Source organism: Scardinius erythrophthalmus (assembly GCF_964197995.2).
Source record: "Scardinius erythrophthalmus genome assembly, chromosome: 1".
Taxonomy (NCBI): domain Eukaryota; kingdom Metazoa; phylum Chordata; class Actinopteri; order Cypriniformes; family Leuciscidae; genus Scardinius; species Scardinius erythrophthalmus.
In genome coordinates, this window is record NC_138221.1 from 60,645,649 (window position 1) to 60,667,124 (window position 21,476).

Genomic DNA, 21,476 nt, shown 5'->3' on the forward strand with positions numbered 1-21,476 from the left:
GATGTAAAGAATCCCATATTAGTGTAACAAATAATACAGTAATGTGGCAAGTTAAAGAGAGGTGTGCTATTACTTTTCTAAGAGATCATTCTTGCCGTTTTAGCTTGGCAATCAATAAATGCCACACTGAAAAAATGGTAACATCTAAATTAACCTTTTTTGAAGCAAGTCAAAAATATTAATTAACATCGGTAAATCAAGCTAAATACATTTTACCAACAAAACCATCTTTATGGGTCAAATCAGGGAGAAATAGCTCGTTAAGGTAACAGTGTCACAAGCTTGTCCTGTCTTGTTTTGCACTTGGGTGTTTTGTTGTTTTGAGCCATGTGCTCGTGTCCATTGTCTAGCCCCTCCCATCTTGTTATCTAGTTATTGGTTAATTTGTCCCACCTGTTGTGTTCGTTACCCTCCTTTGTTTGTTCCCCTATTTAGTCTCCTTGTGTCTGTAGTCTTGTGCTGTTACGTTGTCTTATGTTCTTGTGTTTTGTTCCTAGTGTTTAAACCTGTTTAGTATTTGTTCTAGTGTTTTCCCCCACGTGGGAGTTTTGTTTATTCTTTGTACTTTTGTTTGGTTTGTTAATTAAAATCTTACCTTTGTTTCATCTGCATTTGAGTCCTCGTTTATGTTTCTTGATTTAAACGTGACAGAACGTAACAGCCATTTGAGGACTCAGCAGTATGGATTCTCGCGGGCTTTCTCCTACCACATGGGACAGAGAGACTTTTAGAGGAACCCGGCTGGTCAAATTTAGGGGAACTCGTGGAGGACGTAGGGGAGGAGATACTAGAGGTGAGCACCGACAGCATTCTCCAGTTTGGTCATTCTCTGACCATGGACCGGCGAGGTTCAGCCCCAAACGTCTTTCTTCGCCTGTTCCCGTGGTTCCAGTGCCGATGGTTCCAACGCCGGTGGTTCCAGCGCCGATGGTCCCAGTGACCTCAGTGCCGGTGGTCCAGAGTTTGGGGACTCCAAAACGCAGGAGGAGAAGAAAGGCTTCCTCTGCAACTGTTCACATCCAGCCAGAGACCATTCACATCGCGTTTGCCCAGTCAGAGACTGTTCACGTCACGTCTGCCGAGTCTGTGTCACCGGGTAAGATGGCTGCCACTGAGTCTGTGTCCCCTGACAGAACGCCTGCTGAAACGTTGTTGGATTATTTTTCGACGCTGTTTAAGATCCTGGAGGTACCCGGGAAGGTTCATATCACGTCTGCCCAGCCAGAGACTGTTCACGTCACGCCTGCTCAGTCAGAGACTGTTCATGTCGCGTCTGTCCAGTCAGAGACGGTTCACGTCACGTCTGCCCAGTCAGAGACGGTTCACGTCACGTCTGCCCAGTCAGAGACGGTTCACGTCACGTCTGCCCAGTCAGAGACGGTTCACGTCACGTCTGCCCAGTCAGAGACGGTTCACGTCACGTCTGCCCAGTCAGAGACGGTTCACGTCACGTCTGCCCAGTCAGAGACGGTTCACGTCACGTCTGCCCAGTCAGAGACGGTTCACGTCACGTCTGCCCAGTCAGAGACGGTTCACGTCACGTCTGCCCAGTCAGAGACGGTTCACGTCACGTCTGCCCAGTCAGAGACGGTTCACGTCACGTCTGCCCAGTCAGAGACGGTTCTCGTCGTGTCTGCCCAGCCAGAAACTGTTCACGTCATGCCTGCTGAGCCGGTGTCCCTGGACAAGATGGCCGTACAGCCTGTGCCTGAGCCGGTGGTGTCTGTTTCTGAGCCGGTGGTGTCTGTTCCAGAGCCTGTTTTCAACAAAAAAACGTAAAAAAATTGTTATGTTTATTTACACGACAACGGCGTTTTGGGTGCTTGAAAGCATAGACAGTAAAAGAAATGGACACAGCGAACCCATTGGATTCAACGGAGAAAAGTGAAGTCAATTAGAAGCACTCACTTCCTGGGGCTCGAGCGTACTGCGCAGACTCAAACTGAGCTTGACGACGTAGATGTGACGTGAGCAACCCGTCTGTCTTCTAGTAGCTGTGCCAAGAGAAATCTGAATCATTCCCTTCCGAAACTTGCAGAGACGGAGAGTGTGAGTAGGAGGTGTCCATGAGCTAGGAGCAGGAGAAACTTTTGCTAAGTATTCTGATTAATTACTTTGTCATTTTGTCTCCACGTCCCCCCGATTGCGTGCGAGCTTCTCCTCCTGTCCATACGGTAATCTCTCTACTGTGCGACAGAGAGTCACGTGGTTATGACACAATCGTTAGCCTATTTTTACAAAAACTGCTTCTACGGGGCCATAACATAAGATACAAGGTAATGGAGCCTTTTATACATTGTCGTGTTTCTTTAGAAATAAATAAAGGACAAATGGAGTCTTTAAACGCCTCAGATGTAAAGTTATTCGCTGTCAAAGTGACGCCAAAATGAATGGGAGTCAATGGATTGCTAACAGCAGGTGATGGTCCGCTAATCAATGGCGGCGCCCGGGGAAACTTCAAAATAATATGAAACCCTGCCCCCCTGCTTGAAAGAGTGCAAGTTTTTGATAATGGTCTCCGTGTAAACAATAAAAAAGTGAATCTGTGAAAACGATGACATCATGCACATGCGTATTACATGTTCAGTCTATAGTGTTTCAGCGCCATCTAATGGCCTGGCAGCAGAATACAGCGTTTATAGTCGTTTTCGCAGATCCGTGTGAATGCGGATCGTTTTGACAATGGTGTCGTCTGTACACGAAAAAGGAAAAACTTCTCCATTTTAACCATATCGCTGTCGCGTAAACGTAGGCTACCCTAAGTCTGGTCAGGATCATGTTTAGTTAGTGTTTGCTAACGCCTGTTTTTGAGTATACTTGCTATTAAACTTTGTTGAGAACTTTATTCATCTGTCTGCCTGCAAACACCCCGTGACACTAACATTGCAACAAGGAAAACTATTCTTCAACATGAAATTCGTATTCTCTAATGATACAATTTTTAGCAAGCCCATTTGTGACCTTGCCAATGAGTGTTTGTCTCCATCCCCTCTAATGTTCTTCATTCGTTTGCTCAGTATTAAGAAACGAGTCCATCTGAACGTTACGTCCCTGATCAGCCATATTCTGTCGCATTACTGCCCGTCGTGTCTGTGGCACAGATTAAAGCTGAGCGGTACAAACCGATTTGGTATGCGACCGTTCTATTTTCAGTGACCTTTATGGAGATGGCCCTGAGGGCTTGGGTAATCTAATTTAGCTTGAATAATATTGCCTGTCATTAGGAAAAGCATACAGTTTATCCAGCTCCTCCTTCAGCATCGGTGCATATAATCTGAAACCAATCACCATTGTCTTTCCATTAAGAAGCTAAAGCATTTAAAAGAATCGAATTGTTAGCCATTTAATTTGAATTCAAAGGAGGCTAATGATACGCTCGCGACAAGATGAGATTGATTCCGCGTTGTGACTGTCATGTACTTGAGACATGTTCAGTAAAGTATCAACGATTGTAGACCGGTTTCCAGCTGTGCTGTGCGACGGTGTCACGCTGAGGTTAAGATGCTGCTGTGTTGACGTTGATTGTGACAGACTGGGCGAGATGTTTCTCTTCTGCAGTTAAGCTGTTGCTTGTGACCCTCAAACATCAGGCTCTGTGTGATAAAACTCTACCACAATTAAGCAGTAAGCTCCGCGTCGTGCCAAACAACGCCCCTTAGCTGTTCTAAATCCACTGTAAAACATGGCTTCGAGGGGCTTATTGCTTTTATAAAACTGTTAATCCATAAAATATTAATTTTAATATTTATTTTATTCATAAAATAAACACCAGCAACAAAAAATCTAACGTTATAACACATTTATTCCTCCGCCAAGCAATGTAGTTCCACAGAGGTTTCTAAGCAACACATGCAGCAACAAAGAATCACAAACCGCAGTTGCGCTGTAATACTAATGTAATGCGGTCACAGGTGTGTGTTTGTTGAGTGATTTACAACGGCTTCGAACTCGGCTCAACCAATCAGAATCAAGGACTGGAACTATCTGTTTTATAAAACAGCGTTGATCCTGTATTCACAAAAAAAGAAAAGGTGTTGATTTAGCAGAGAGGTCAAGGTTTGGCAGGCTAGCCTGGCCCTTTTAGCAGCTGCTGGTAGATGCGAAAACTAAAAGCATCTTTCTTCTGCCAGTGAGCAGATTTTAAATCGTGTGCTTCCCTTGTGGAAAAAGAAGTGTGCTTAATTGTTTTGGATGTGCACTTGTAGTGTACTTTGAAACTTAAAATTATATATTTTTTTAAAGTAATAAAGGCCACTTAAGTGCACTTATAGAGAGACTCTTTCATGACTATGTTTCTTAACACACTTAAGTAGACTTTTAAAAAGTGCACTTTGTAATAATGTCAAATTAAAAGTTTTACACTAAAGTACATTTTAAATCATTATGCTTTTAATAAATATTTTGTGAAGTACACTTATTTTGATACTAAAGCACTTGATTATAATTTTAACTGTATAGTTCATGTTTAATTACTATATTTAAATACATGACATACAAATTTCAATAGAAATTACATTTAAGTATATTTTAGTTTACCATATTTGCGTGTCAGTACATTTAGCATTAACTTTAACCGTATTTCCAAGACAACAGAAGTAATTATGAAATTATGCATAATGATAATAGTGGGTCATAAAAGCACTTTTGAGTTCAACTAGTTGCATTTAATATAAATTGCTAAACTATACTATATAACTATAAATGTTTGAATTTAATTGCAAATAACATTACATTGAATTTGCACAAGTATATTCTTTTAAAGTGTAATATTTCTGTAATAAGAACCCTCGTTAAAAGTATGCTAAAGAGTACTCTTTTTCACAAACAAAACGCCATTGAGTTGAAAAGGAACAATGCAAACATTTAGCTTTCATCCGGCCTAAAATAGATCTTGGATTTAGCATTAGAAACCACTGTTTACTTTATATTGAAAAGGGCAGCTTGAACATTCTGCTAAATATCTTTTGTTTCACACAGGATATAAAGTGTGTTTGAATGTGAGTAAATTGTAAACTTGCTCAGTTCAAACAAATGTAAGCATAAATCCGCTTTTTGACTTTTGGTTTTCGTCTGCCGTAACTTTAAGACCTGACGCACAGATCCAATTTGGGACACACCCGATTTATTTATTAGCCTAACTGTTTACGTTAACTTAAAACATACCCGACTGTGTTTGAGTGGATACTTGCCAGGACGTGCATTTTGACATATTTTTGACCATTCAAGCGCAATAATCCTTGAAAGAGAGCTGAACTCACGATCGCATGCTGTCTGAACGGCAGCTTTCTGTGCGCAAACTTCAGGGGTTTTTCCTTTTAAATAATAGACACATATTAGACTTTCACCAGGAATACCAGGAATGTTAAGACAGTTAATAGGGTTCATTTTGACTTCATTTTGGTTTCAAATCTCAGTTTTACTCCTAAACAAAGGCTTCTGAGTCAAGTACAATGGTTTGACTAAATCATCAAAAACAATTGTTCAAAAGATGCGAATCACAACATCACTTTTCAATACACCTGCGTCTCTATTTTTAAATGTCACCTGCAGAGATAAAGCACGGCAAAACACATCATTTGTGTGACATCTGCTCAGTATTTAGCAAGCCATTTTTAACACAGCCCATTCCATTTGTCGCTCACAGGTAGGACAGAAATGACTTTCTAATTAGGAGGAGTACATAACCCATTTTCACTGCTTAACACTTTAGACTGGGAAACAACTGACATACATGTGGTGGTCCACTGTATAATTCAGACATCATAAGTGGAGGTGAATGAAAAGGTAAAAACAGCATCAATACAGTGATAACTCGAGAGAAAATATAAGTCTATTGATAAGTGGTCTGAATTGAAACTTGATAATGGAGTTATTTTGAGAATCACTGTAAATTATCTATTCAAAACCAGCATACAGTCATACTATGGAAGCCAATTTCCACCACATAAGAAAATAAAATCATGCTCTGGTAATGTCGAAATTATGACATAGGATGTCAGAATTATGAGATAAAGAGTCAAATTTGACAAACTAAATCATAATTATAAGATTACAAGAAGTCAAAATTATGACTTATAAAAGGCGAAATTATGACATACTAAACCAAAATTATGTAAAAATGCCGAAATTATGAGAAACATCAAAACTATGACATAAAATCAATCAATAAATAAAAACATAAATTTTGAATTTCAACTTTTAATGTCATAATTTTCATAATTATGACAAGTCAAAATGATTAGCCTAGTTAAATGTCAGAATTATGACATAATCGAAATTATAACTTAAAATGTCAATTATAAGATAAAAAAATCGAAATTATGATAAATTATGAAATTAAGTCAAAATTTACATTAAAGTCATAATTATGAGATAAATTTCGAAATTATGACAAAACATCATTTATGAGATAAAAAGTTGAAATTATGACATTAATTTTGACATTATCTCATAATTATGACTTTTAACTCATAATCTCGATTTAGTATGCCATTTCAAGTTTGTATAAATTTAGATTTCATAATTTAGACTTTTTATCAATTTTGACTAAGTAATAAATTTTAAGTAATAAAGTCGTAATTTCAACTTTGCATGAATAAGTAATAATTTTGACTTTTTACGTCATCATTTCGATTTAGTATGTCATAATTTCTACTTTTTAATCTCATAATTGACTTTTAAAGTGACCATTTCGACTTAATCTCTTAATTATGACTTAGTATGTCATAATTATGATTTACCAGAGCATGATTTCTTTCTTATGTGGCAGAAATGGGTTTCCATAGTCATGCAATCATGACCTTTAACATGGAAAATAACAATAAAGGGACAGAATTTCATCAGAACAATAACACTGAATAAAAGCTGGGATAAAAAAGCTGCCCAGATGTAGATGTAAATGCTCACTGTTTTTATGAAATAAGTGGTTCTTCTCTTTTAAAAATTCCTGAAAGACTGAAGCAGGAGCGGCGTGTGTGTTTGGAAACAACCTCTGCCCGGCACCTAAATCCCCATCGCAGAGCCTGTGGATGAAAAATACATCTCCATCTCAATTATTATTTACACATCAGGATCAGGGTGCAGTTCCCGAACAGTAACGCCTCACCTCAGGATGGCTGCTCTTTTTCCACCTCAAGCAGTCCAATTTTGATGTGTGCCAAATGTGTTTTGGGCGCCGAAAGACTTGAAAAATGGGCCAGAATCTTGATAAGTGGGCCACAGTGTTTTATAAAAAGCTCAGACTAAGATGTCGGTTTATGTTATGCTACATTATCAGCACATAAGTGTAACTCAAATGAGAGGGACACTACAGATGTTCACATCTTCTACAGTGAGTGGCAAAGAAAAAGATTCAACAAATGGGCAGCTGTGTGAAGACACTAACAGTTATCACGGGGAAACTTCTAGCATGTTTATCTACACTGATATCTGATGATCTGCAACTAACTGAAACATACTATGGTTTAAAGTACCTTGGTATTACCATTATTCCTTACAGTTAATCTTTCAGAACTGGGGTATAAAGGACCCTCATGTATAATCATAAACAGAAGAATTTACTTTCTGTTGATTATTCTAATATCAAACCACATTTGGAATATACAGTAATATATAGTAGCAACACCGCTAATGTAACCTCTGATCCTCTGAGTTTATTGTTGTGCATCGAGGACTTTATTCAGTAAATGTGTTGCCATTGTAGTTTATGTGTAGGCTATATCTTGTTTTTGGGTAAACAATTTTATCTGCCTCAATTGAGCACGTACGTTTTTAATGTGCATTTTTAGAATTTATGCGTATATTGCCAGATTTTTTTTTTTTTTGCGTTATCCCAAAATGTGCATAAAAATAGGTGGATGAAAACAAAGCTAGTGATGCTTGACATTGCAAGTGACACCAATAGCTCTTTATATTATGTAAGAAACCAACATAATAGTAAAATTCTAATGCATTTTTTTTAAATAAATGCTTTAACAATAAGAGACTAGAGTCTTAGTCTCCACCTAAAACTGAAATCCATTTTGATATCCAGGTATAGTTACAGCCTCTCACACTCACTGATGGGGGAAAGTAGATCATCTACTAAAAGGAAATTTCCCATGAGCCTCTTGGATCTAGCGATCAGTAGCACAGGAAATAATTAAAACTGCTTTGGAAAAGCAAGGCACAAGACAAATGAACACAAGTCATCAACATCCAATCATGCTAGATGGAAATGAAATTCAAGACATGTAAAATGTTAAATGTCTTGGCCAATGCATTGCACCATAACAATTTATTTGAGTCTGTCTTCGTCATCTCAAAATGTTTACTACAATAGATTAATCGTCTGTGAGCTTCAACAACAGTGAAATGACAACAACAATCCTATTTTATCTTCAACTGAAATCCACAGGTATACAAATCTGTTTTGGTTTTTTAGATTTTCATCATCCAACTTCACTGGAATGGTACAAAACTTAAAGGTTTTGGCATTTGCAGAAAAAAAAATCATGGATATGATTCGAAAAGGTGAAATGGTCCTGAGAAAATAATATAGTCACACTTGTGCTCCTCGCAGTCAAAAATGACGGCATTGGAAATGAATGGGAAATTAATTTCATCCAGTGGAGACGTTTGGTACTGCGGCCAAACAAAATCTGACTGAAAGCAAACTTTTTGATTTATCAATCTTCAAGAAACACAACTTGTTTAGATTTATGGCTTTGATTTTCTTGCAGTTTGAGTAAAAATGTCTTGGGAAAATATATATTTCATATAAAAATTTAAAACAGTATTTTTGTGCATTTTTCATGAACATTTCATGAAAAACCTTTAAGCTTTTTTTATTTTATTTTATTTTTTTTACCTTTTTTCACTTCAGCACTAATCTACCAAGTGTCTTCTTTAAAAAGAGATCAGACTTAAGTCTGCTCCAAAGCATTCAGGATTTGTCATCAATTTAAGTTGGAAATTTCATTTTCAGATCTATGCTCAAAAAGTGAATAGGCCTAGATGGATTATGACTACTGCATAAATATGATATAGTACCATAAAATTCCCTACAAATACAAAATATGAAATAAAAAACATTATCGATCTAAATAGTAAAATAATTTCGTTGAAACAACAACAACAACAACAAAAAAGTGATCACCAGAGGGTTAAATACATACTGAATATAATTCAAATCAAATTAAATAAATTAAATAAATTAAAAAAATCACAAAATTCCATCCATCCATTCATTTTCCAAACAGCGTGTGAACTATGGGGTTGCTGGAGCCTATACCAGCGTCTTGGGCCAAAGGAAGGGAAATACCCTGGATGAATGTCCAGTCCATCACAAAATCACATACTGCATATGATATTATTAAATCATTTCAGACAGATGGGGAAGCTCAAAAATAGACACATAGTGTCCATCATCTGGTTCTTCTAGACAGTTCCATTAATTATTATGCAAGTGATCACATGAGCTGCAGGTTTTTACAATATTGGCTAATAAACTTTTTCTCTGCTTATATCATGAAGGCAGGTCTAAAAGCACAGCCCACCAAACTCAATGACTGTCTTACAGGAAGGGGGGGAGAGAGAGAGAGAGAGAGAGAGAGAGAGAGAGAGAGAGAGAGAGAGAGAGAGAGAGAGAGAGAGAGAGAGAGAGAGAGAGAGAGAGAGAACTAGGGCACTATTATCTGGCCTCTTTTTCTTTTTCCAAGCAGAAGCAGAGATTTGTGGACAGCGAGCTGGAGTGAAGAGATAGCGTGTTGCCGTGTGACTTTTACGTTTCCCTTAGAAGTCAACTAAACCAAAGCATCAATTCAAGGGCAGAGGCACTTTTATACTACGGCACAAACTTAAAGCTCACTTATCTTCAACGTTCACCATGCTAGAAGACCAGAAGACCAAGGTGAAGATCACCTTCCTGGTTATCCTGGTGGGCATCTCGTCCATGCTGGCGGCAGTGGTGACGGACCATTGGGCGGTTCTGAGTCCCAGGGTGGAGCAGCTCAACACCACCTGCGAAGCGGCCCACTTTGGACTCTGGAGACTGTGTAAAAAGAGTATCTTCATTGTGGAGGAAGACCCTGAGGGCAAAGGCTGTGGCCCTATCAGCCTGCCAGGAGGTAAGGAAGTTCACATCTACTGTAAGTTATTTCTCATGAACGCCATTAGCACATGTCCAATTGATGTCTAGCCCAAAGGCATGGATCTGTCTTACTCATGAAGTTTTTGGAAGAGCACCTCATTCATCTTAAGTTTTGTAAATGGAAATTGAGGAGCAGAAGAAGCCAAGCCTACTATCATCTTACACACAACAGTGCAAGAAAGTTCAAGGTGAAAAGTTTTTTTTTATACTCAAAGAGCTCTGTTGTTAAACATTAATCCACAATATGGGTGGGAGTCTGGTCTTAAAATTAAGGGTATAATATTTTAATAGCACTGTTTTGAATTTCTGAGTGAGGTCAGTGACCAGACTGCTAATGAATTGAACAGGTGCTGATTGGCTGTTTATGATGTCATTAGGTTGTTTAAGACTATAATAGATAGGTTCAGATGATTTATGAGCCGATATGTGGCTTTGGATTAATGGAAGGCAGATGAGCTGTATCTGTATCTACCTGTGGGAGACGGGAAATAACCCGACTGTTCTTTACGCTACTCTAGGGACGGATCAGCCTCATTTCATTCCTGCGCCCAAGCTCATGAGGTCAAATAGATTGAGGAGAAGAAGAAAAGAGTATGAAAAAGTAAAGGCAATTCACTCATATGACAGTAAAGACTGATGAAGTCTGTGTGCATTCATTGACAGAACATTGAATAAATGCCTTGAAACCTTCTGTTCCTGACAATTAACCGTCAACTGTGCTCTGCAAACATACTTATGTCAACATTTAAGTCTTGAGAAATACAGATGGCAGGGTATAGATCAAATATCACAACAATTGATAGTTTTGTGGATGGATGATCATAGTATTGAGTGGATGGATGGAAGAGAGAGCTCTGAAACAATAGAAACAAGTGGAATGAATAGGTAATCGGATCCAGGTTGTCTCCTATTTGATGCAGGGGGCAGTAAGACCAGCATCCTCTATTTGTCACACTTCAGGAAGACCTGTGGGGATAAACGGAGAGATCACTCCCACCATGTGCTCTTGTGAATGTCTGGGGATAATCTCACCCTTAAGCAAAGCCCCAAGATTTCACATCAGCTATGGATGTTGATGGCAGAAGGACATCGGCCTGCAGTATCAATTGGTTTAAACCAATATCCATGGTATCCATGGTTTATCCATCATAGTTACTTATCTTAGACGTGTTGACAACTCACAATTACAGTGGACTATATCTCGTCATCCAGCATGTAGCATCAGCCTCAAATGTCATTGGACCATTTATGGACCGGATGGCCATTAATCTGATGTGTATTTCACACAAAAACGGCAAGAGCTTTCTTAAATCAGCAAGCTCCAATCTGATTGTCTGTCTTTACGCAATTTATGGGAATGACATTTTTACAGAATTATTACCAGGTGCTACAGTGAGAACGTCTGAGGAAGGAGAAGTCAAAGATTTGCTCGCTTACCTAGTTGATTTAAGCTGAGATCTTTGAAAGGTCAAGACTTAGTAGCAAGTAAATAAGATATCCTTAAGTACACCTATGTATTGCGCTTTACTCTCAGGGATATTTCAAATGTAGCCACCACTAAACTTCATGTAAAAACAGTGATGAGCCAAGAGTGGGTGGTCCTTGATTGGAATAAGCTGCAGTGTGTACTAGACTTTATGGCGATAGTCAAAAATCTGCCCATGCAAGACTATCAATAACATATAAAGAACTAGCCATTATTCCATCGTAGATCTCAAGTATAATTTTAGAGCTCATCAGTCAGAATTAACAAAATCTGTGGTTTACATTTACATACATTTCCTGTATGACACTCCCTATTGGAAAATCTAGCATAAACCAGCATGAATTCCATGCTGGTCCAAGCTGGTTTACACTAGTATAGTGTTGGTCTAACTGGTGGATCAGCATAGTCATGCTGTTATCAAGCAAAGCTGAATTGGAGTAGCTGGTCCACCAGCACTACCACTTCCTATGCTGGTGACCAGCAAACTAGCAAGCACCATTCCTTGCTGGTACCAGCATGCAAAACATACCTTATGCTGCTGACCAGCAATGCTGGATTTTTCAGTCGGGGACTGCACAGTACTAGGACTGTTCACCAATGTGAAGCACGACTTTGCTCAAACCAAACCCCGCACCTCTCACTTTAGACCATTAGGAGATACGCAGTTCAATCAGGTGGTGGCTTGCAGTCTTGGGAGACACCTGTAGATATTCCTGGCCTAGTGGGAGAATTTGTGCTGGAAAAGGTTAGAAAGCACCTAACCTTGAGGCTCCAGACACCTTACAGAGCGCAGCCGTTCTAAGTGACGTCCCGTGAGACAAGGTGTGGCCCAGTTCACACTAGTACTGCAAACACCATTGCCTGGGGAGTGGTTAGATTTGGATAGCCTCTTGAACTGCACAGAAGAAGCCATGAGCCAAAAACATAGCATTTAAGCAGTTATATTCCTGCTTGCTCAATGATTCTTGGCTTCACGCCCAGACTTCTCACAGAGGGAAAAGAAGAGCTGTGAGTGTTGGCGAGACTCATCAAGTTCTTCAAGGGAATCTAGCATTTCACACTCATTCAACACTCAGGTCTGATAAAATGACTCTCGATCTTTCCAGTGGAGTTAATTATGTTAAAATAGCCATTTTAAGTGGCTTGAAACAAAATTCTGATACAGAGTTGTGGGATCTAATTGTTAAAGAACAGGATAGTTCTTTATATTATATAGTATAGTATAGAACGGGATAGTTCTCCCCCAAAAATGAAAATTCTGTCAATTCTGTCACCCACTTTTCTGTTGTTCCAAACCTGTATGACTTTCTTTCTTCTGTGGAACACAAAAGACAAAGATTTTGAAGAATGTTGGCTGCATCAAAACGTGCCATGGCAGGACACTTCTCTCATTTCTTGTTACCAAAAGCATCATAAGATTTTCAATGAATAACATAAACTTAAATTTCTTCCTCACAAAAAGTTATAGTATGCCTTCAAAACACTTGGAATACAGCACACAAGTCAAATGAACGATCATTTTGAAACCATTGGACTTTTGTCATTTGTGGAGCTTGATGGTCCTTAGTTCATTGAATGAAAAAGAGCTGTGTAGAGATCCACTGTGAATCTTCTTTTGGTTTCCACTGAAGAAAGAATGTCATTTTGAACAACACAAGGGGAATGACAGTTTTTATTTTTGGATTAACTATTCATTTAATACTTTTGTGTGGTGTTTTTTCCTCTGTTGGTCCGCCAAACTTCTGCAAAGGCACGGAGGCCCCGGAGGAAGTCACTTCCCCTTGTGTGACCCAAATATATAAGCACCATTAGTGGGTTTGCTGCTTTAAATGTGTCCTCCTCCTCTCACATTGACCCAGAATCTAACGGTCACTCAGCAAGTTAACAAAAGAGGACACCACTGTTTTCTTGAGCTACTGCTCCATATTTACTAGGATAAAAACAGCACAGCCACCTAACGGTGCTCGAAAACCTCACTCTAAAGGAAACTTGTCAAGCCTAATAGCCTGTTTGTATGAGCCACGAAATGGAGCGAGCTTTAATCAAGATGTAAAAAACTAAAATGACAGCCACTGCAACCCAGCAATCGACCTCCTCCCTGAAATAAGTGCTTCCATTAACAAACCTGCGAGGTCAATGATACGCCCCAAATCGCTATTTTCGGCTCCTCATTTTGCTCGGCAGGTGCTGCTGAACTGAAAAGACTCATTCTGCTCTTTTTGAGCTTTAGGTACATTCATGCTGAAAAACAGATCTGCCTACATGCAGAGCAAGGGGCATGGCACAGGTCTTACATTCGATAGGTGCCAGTGGGAAAAAAATGACAGATTTGTAAAGAGTTGCCCTTTTATCTGGAACTGATTCATGATTGTTCTGTCCTTGCATGTCTCTGTCAAATGTATGAAGGACGCTACTGAAGCAAGACAGGTGAAGAGGACATGAAAAGACATTCAGTGGCTTGGAAAACATAGAGGCATGTCAATGAATCTCCACGAAACCCTCTATTGCTTGAAACACAATTAAAATCCAGTCTCACTTTGTGGGATGAGGGTATTGAAATGCTAATTAGGGTTGGGCATCGAGAACCGGGTTCCAACTTGGAACCGTTTAAAAAATAACAATGCCATTGGAATTGTTTAGAAAATTTGTTTTCGATTCCGATCATCGGTTCCAAACGCGCAAGTTTTGGTTTCCATAGTGGCCGCCGGATTTCCGGAAGTGCTTGCCGTGCCCGCTTGTTCTGTTGCAGCCATGGAGCACGGTAGGCGGCGCTCAAAAGTGTGGCTTTATTTCACCTTAAAAAAGCCTGGGTCAGCACAGTGCAACACGTGACAAACTTATTTCTTGCACGGCAGGATGCACTACAAATATGACTAAACACCTACGCCTAGGAGTGTAGCGTGTTCGATGTGCTGCGCAGGTCCACTGTCTCGTCCTCCTCGGGCAACCCTGCGCTAACCAATGTTAGTAACGTTACCTCGTCACATTCAGGTAAGTGATTGTAGTGTAACAAAGCGCTTGACTAAATTGCTAATTGTGGTGAACAACAATGTTACTGAAATTATTTTATAAATATTATAAATCTGTTTTTTGGTCTGGTGCAGAGGCATTCCTAATTTTCTCCCACATGGACTGCAGCTCCCAAAACTAAAACTCATTATTGAATCCAAATAAAATAAAATTTAAATATTTTTCATTTTAAAAATAAAATTTTCCTCTGTGACATGTTTTGACTCTACCCCTCAAAGAATCGGAATTGAGAATCGTAAAGAACCAAAATCGAAAGGAAGAATCGGAATCGGAATCAGAATCGTTCAAATCAAAACGATGCCCAACCCTAATGCTAATGCATGGTTATTTTTGCCCAGAAAACTGACCACGACCCAACACGTGTATTAGCCTACACATGGCAACAAACATTATGGCCAAAGGCTCTCAGAGGCCCATTGAGAGATGAACTCATCCACAACAGCTTGCGCTAAGGGCCTGTGATGGGAATAGTCAAATAAGCTGAGTAAATCACAGTCTAAAGCAGCACAGCGCGATGCATCCCATTCTCTCGCCTCAGTCAGTCTGCCTTTACTAATAAAGCTAAGACCAGCCTGTTGCTAGGTAACCTATACATAGGCCACCCCCCACCCCCCACTTGTGGTGGAGATTTTTGGTCCAGCGTAACAAACAGCTCCTCTGTCAGTTCCCAATCTCATGTCTTTCTCCCGGCACAGGGGACGCTGAGGTTGCTTTATGATTTTAATCTAAAGAAGAGGTTCCTATCGAATTAACTCTTATTTTACGTGACTTTCCCTTTGCCCAGGGATGTACGAGACCAAAGGACTCATTTTGTGATTTCGTGGACTTGCAACCTGATGAACACATGGGCGAGAAACTAATTTCTGGGGGCGAATATTAGGGAATTGTGCAACAAAAAGTGTAATATCAAGTTAGGGAGGGTGAAATAATGCCAGGAAACAAACATTTCATCAGCTAATTTTACCCTCTTGCCCAAAAAAACGCATATATAAATACATCATGTGCATCTTATTACAGGATCCTGTCATGAATACCAGCAAGAAAGCTTGCGCCACGTAATCACATGCCCTCTGCACATAATTCAGAATTCCTGATCCATTCGATGGACACACACGAATGCCTGGCTTGTTTTCACGCACCCGGCTATGGTCTCTCTGGAGAAAATGTCAAGCAGACTCATTGGTAGTTTGGCTGCATCGTAACGACAGGCTACGGCAGCACCTGCAACCCTCAGCTACAATAACTGTTTTCATCTTGTTTTGCAGTCAAGAACTGCTCGTACTTCAAACACTTCACATCAGGGGAAGAGGCTGAAGTTTTTGAAGTAAAGACTCAGAAAGGTAAGGTTCTCCTCCTTTGAAATCACGTGAGGATATTGCAAAGGCTTCCACTTAAAACCAAGCAGAGATGAGTGGATAAGAAGTAAACTAGGAATTTGAATGAACTCAAATAAAATTTGCTGTGTACTGCACCGTTTACAAAACAGACAAGAAAGACACTTCAAATCTTACAGCTTGTTGAGTAGAGGTATAAGTCATCTTTTTACTTCTGCCCGATCAATGTCAAACAAAACTTGTGAACTTGCATTGAAGGAGTGACACAAACCATATCTAGAAAGCAGAATATTAAAGATATTTGGGGACAAGCAATTTTGATTTAAGATAGTAGCAACACTCTAGAAAAATTACTACAACATGTTAAAAACTACAACTTAGCAATGCATAGGAACCCTGCTAACAGGGAATGTTCTCTGAACTTTGTCTAACATTTTGTTCTTTCATTTTTTGAGCAAGCCTTCTTCCATTAACATTAAGTTAACTTTAAAGACCCACTGAAGTGCCTTGAAACGCGCAGCATTATTCAATGTGTTGACATAATTTCCACTGAAACAGGAAGACAGGGTGGGACATATTGAGCAGCTCCTCCCCTTTTTTAAAATAGCCAATAGCGTTTCATTTATATCACAGCTCGGCCAGAGCTGTTGAACTGGGTAAAGCCGCAGTTTCCTCCTAATATCGCTTTAAAGTATAGAATTTTGTGCAGAATTAAAATAGGTTCGATATGTTTTCTGGACTGCGCCGACTCGGTCATATGATCCGCTCTGTGATATCGTGTCTTTGGAGCAGACTGTGATCACGCTGCGGACACTAACGTGAAAACATACTTCATTCGCCCCGATGGAAAGCATATTTACACTGTCTGAATCATTCCCAATCCCCTATATAGTGCACTATGTGCCATTCACCATGTAGAAAATAGTAAGTGAGAGAACCAAGTGATCAATTTCAGCCACAGCTTCAGCGTCTATTTATAGTGTAGGGGGCGGGGCTTAAGATTCTAGAGAGCATTTGATTGGACAGAAAATCTGATGAGAAGCTGAAGTGCAGAGTGATGTCATCAAAATCATTGATCAATATTGGCGGAAGTGAGAGACTAAGATTTGAATGCTTATATTTTCTAAATGTGAATTTTGTCATTGTTTTGGAGCAGACTAGCTTTATAGATAGGCCTAACAGCAAGGCTAACAGTAAGTCTAATATATTCATACTAAAAGCCAAAAAAAACCTTTTGATTTCATGGGGACTTTAATAATGTTCTCAAAACAATACCACAAAATCATTATTTATGCATCGTTCATGGATTTTTTTTTTTCCTGAAACGGTTTAGTTAAACATTCGTCTAACTAAACGCTTTTTAAATATTGCTACTTGTTTGAGAATGTTCAGAGAACATTCAAAAGTAACGTTTGCATGCTTCAAAATGGAATGTTCCCTTAACGTTCACATAATCCAAGAAAAAAACAAAAACAAGAAAAAAACATTTGAAGCATAAGCAAGTAACTCCCAAGATATAATTATCTAGTATATTTGTTATTATTATTTTTAAATATATGCTATATAGTCTTGTTTATCTTAACACTAGAACTTTGCCACTCTGAGGTAATGTCCACCGATCACAAGCAGTGCAATCTGGCAACCAAATATGGCCAGTGGCATTACATTTTCCGCCTGCTTGAGCAAAGTGCATCTTGGCCATTTCACGCTCTAGCTCGGTCATTGAGTTAAAGAGGAATAAAGCCTTAAATGCGAAGAGACGTGAAGCAAAGCACGAATGCTTCATCGTCAAGCAGTTCCCGAGCCACATCTTAAAATGTCAATAGTCATTCACACTATTGATCTGTCTGTATTACTAATTAATGATGTTAAACACAACATTAGTCTAAAGGTCAGACTGATTAGCCAGATAATCTGAATTAGCAAGGTAGATGAAGTCATCCTTCAATGATTTGATTGTGAAAACAAGGTGTCTACAGAGGTGAATACGAGTTATTTTGGTGAAGGAACTGCATTTAAAACATTGATATTAATAACATAGATTGAAACAGGAAAATAAGTAAACTTGACAAACCTACCAAAAAACAATGAGTAACAGTTAGCTTGTGTAGAAACTTCTCGTTAAAATAACTTGTTTTGAGTTCTGTTCTGGGACTTATTAGAAATCCAACAACATTGCTGAGTCTTAACCATGAAATAAGTACATTTTATTTTTAATTAGGCTTCCTATCACACAACACAATACACCCAAAGCTACAATTGGTCGACTTAAAGTCTTTCTTTTACAGTTAGCATGCTAGCAGATTATTATAGCGTGATATTACATATTTGTACATTAGGTTTAAATCAATAACAGACTCTTCACTGGCGTTTATACTGAGCTGGGACGTCAATGGCAGCAGATAAATCAATGTCAATATACAAAAGCAGGGCAACTTTTGAAGGCTGTATTTACAGGATTTTAGGAGGCAATATGCGAGACCATGGCCTAAGCTTAGTTCGAATGAAACTGTTGCATTCTGGGATAGGGCAAATCTTGTGAGAAGTCTGCAGAATCGAGTGTTCTGAAAGAGACAGGATTCTCCGTCACACCTGAATGCATAGCTGAAGATATGCTCTAAAAAGAAGAGTTTAATAGTAATAACTCCATTAGATCCCATAAGGCAGCTTGGTCTAGCTTTGATCCACACTCAGACTCACTGCGTGATTTTCTTCTGTCAGAGTACAACATCTCAGCTGCTGCTATCGCCATCTTCAGTTTGGCCTTCATGACCCTGGGCAGTCTTTGCCTCCTGGGGGCTTTTGGGAAGGGCAGAGACTACCTACTGAGACCAGCTGGCATGTTCTTCGCTTTTGCAGGTAAGCACAATATTAAGCTGAGTTTATACTTTCTTGATTTTTTTTTTTAATGGTTTGCCTGACTTTTCTAGTAACATGGTTCGGTTATGGTAATACTATAATTCTCTAACGTATAATATTCACGTATCATAGCTCAAACAATGCTATGCTATGTAGCCTACTACCATGGCATATGTACAAGAAACCCAAGTTATAAGCATGGGACTTTTTGTTGTTGTTGTTGATGCCCTTGTGAAAAAGAAGAGTACTTATTTTAATTTTAATTAATAAAACTTATTAATTTTAATTAATAGTACTTATTACAGAATTTACACAGTTTAAAAGAACTGAGAATGTTTTTGGACACTAATGTATTATAATTTAAATGTAAATTAAATGCAGTTCGCTGAACTTTAGACTGTTTTTTTGACAAACTTAAGTAGGACTTAAGTTCATCTTTACGTAATTTCACAATTACTTCTGTTGTCTTTGAAATATGGTTAAGCTACTGCTGAATGGACTGACAAACATTTATGGTAAACAAAAATATACTTTAATGTCATTTCTACTGAAACTTGGATGTCATGTTTTTTAATATATTTGTAATTACACATTTGTACCGAAGTTGCAATTTAGTATTTTTTAAAATGTATAAATTTTAAGTTTAACATTGAATAACATACTATAGTTCAAATTATACTTAACATGTGCTTTAGTATGTTAGTCAACGCATCAAAATAAGTGTACAACAAAAGATTATTAAAAACCTTTTTAAATTGTCCTTTAAAGTAAAACGTTTAACTGACATTATTACAAAGTGCACTTTTTAAATGTCTACTCAAGTGTGTTACAGTCTCTAAAAGCACTTCTTTCATTAATATATTACATTCAAGTACAGTTTTTCTGAAAATAAACTTACACTACACGTCCACATTCAATAGAAACTAAGCACACTTCTTTCTTTTTTTTTCACAAGAGTAAATTTTATACATTTATGCAGTAGCAGTTTAACAGTCCACCAACTGGTCAAGTGTCTCGCAGGTCAAACGCAGTTGAGAGCAATTATACACATTAAAGGACTTGCAGGGTGGTGTAATTTAATGCTGGTGAATCAATAGTTCAAAAAAACCCAGACACCCACCACAAAACCACCCTCTTTATTCTCCATTTAACCCGTGTGACCTTCCTCACCCTCACAGGCCTGTGTATCGTCATCTCCGTGGAGGTCATGAGGCAGTCGGTCAAGCGCATGATTGACAGCGACGAGACCATATGGATCGAGTACTACTATTCATGGTCCTTCGCTTGCGCCTGCGCCGCCTTCACCCTCCTCTTCCTCAGTGGCCTCAGCCTCCTTATCATCTCCATGCCACACATGCCCAGAAACCCCTGGGAGACCTGCATGGACGCCGACCCAGATTCCATAGACTAGTATAGTGTCCACCGCAGAGTAAGAGCGCAACGCAACTGACACAGGAGTCATACTAGCAGTGTGAATGACAATGAGATGCATTGACGCATTGCATTTATAGGTGATGATAGTGATGCATTGATATTGTTAACTAAGCATTGACACAGACGTCTAATTATTCCAAGGGATAGGTTATCCAAAAATGTTTTTTTTTTGTTTTTTTTTAAGTGTATTTTGTTTTATTTGTAAAAATTCTTCGAAATTTTCCCTTTTGTGTTTCGCAAGACTTGAAGGCGAGTAAATGATGACCGAATTGACATTTTTGGGTGAACTATCCCTTTAAGATCTACATGAAATATCTAACATGAATTTTGTATGTTTTATTGTTTTCAGTAATCTGAAAATATTTGCATGTGCATTCATGCTTATATGCAATAGATGACAGCTTAGAATGTATATTTAGGGACTTTTAGAAGTTTCCAATGTGTCATTTCTGAAACGGTGACATTAAATGTGCTGATGGACGACTGTAAAAGCATATGGGATCAGGAATGATATCCAGTGATGTATGATCAGTTTCAGTAAATACAGCTTGCACTTTAGTAATCTAATTACATTACTAGTAAAGGTTAATACTTCCCAGGTCATTTAATCTATGATATATTCCTTTAGCAATGTCTCACTTGAACTTCCGGCTCCTGAGTGAGTGAATCTTAGTGATCTGCCTCAAGAAAGACTGTTAAACCCCCAATAACATTTTAATTGTTGATGTTTTTACTACTGAAACATGCTGAAGTTCATCCTTTTTTAAAATAGCCAATAGCCTTTCAAAACATGATTTACTTTGTATTATAGATTGTATTCATAATTAAGAGGGAGATATATTTTAAATCTCATTTGATTGTATGTTTGGTCCATTTTACAAGATGAAGAGGATATCAAATGTGTATGTATCTGCTTTATGTTATCAAGGATTGTATTGTAAAAATAATAGATGGACTTAAATGCACAAAATGTTCATACATAAATTAATATAGGCTTACTACATGCATACTCAGTGAGCTTATTTTGCTATTCATACATCTTTGTGATTTAGCATTGTACTTGAGGATATTGAATTTGTAGAAATATGGTGAACCGCAGTTACACTTGACAACAGGGATGTTTCAGTTTTCATCTTCCTCAGATACACAGAGATACAAAGAGAAACGATGGCGTCGGTTTTATCATATCAACTGGAGCGCGAGT

General features: G+C 38.6%; 1 protein-coding gene across 1 annotated transcript; it reads left to right on the forward strand.

Annotated features, from left to right (window-relative positions):
• Positions 1-9,865: 9,865 nt before the first annotated feature.
• Positions 9,866-20,249, forward strand: cacng1b (calcium channel, voltage-dependent, gamma subunit 1b; the record flags this gene model as incomplete). The annotated part of the gene is made up of 4 exons (XM_081362940.1): positions 9,866-10,106; positions 15,911-15,985; positions 18,701-18,838; positions 20,017-20,249. 4 exons carry the CDS (start codon positions 9,866-9,868, stop codon positions 20,247-20,249), a joined length of 687 nt encoding a protein of 228 aa, XP_081219066.1.
• Between the last annotated feature and the right edge of the window lie 1,227 nt (positions 20,250-21,476).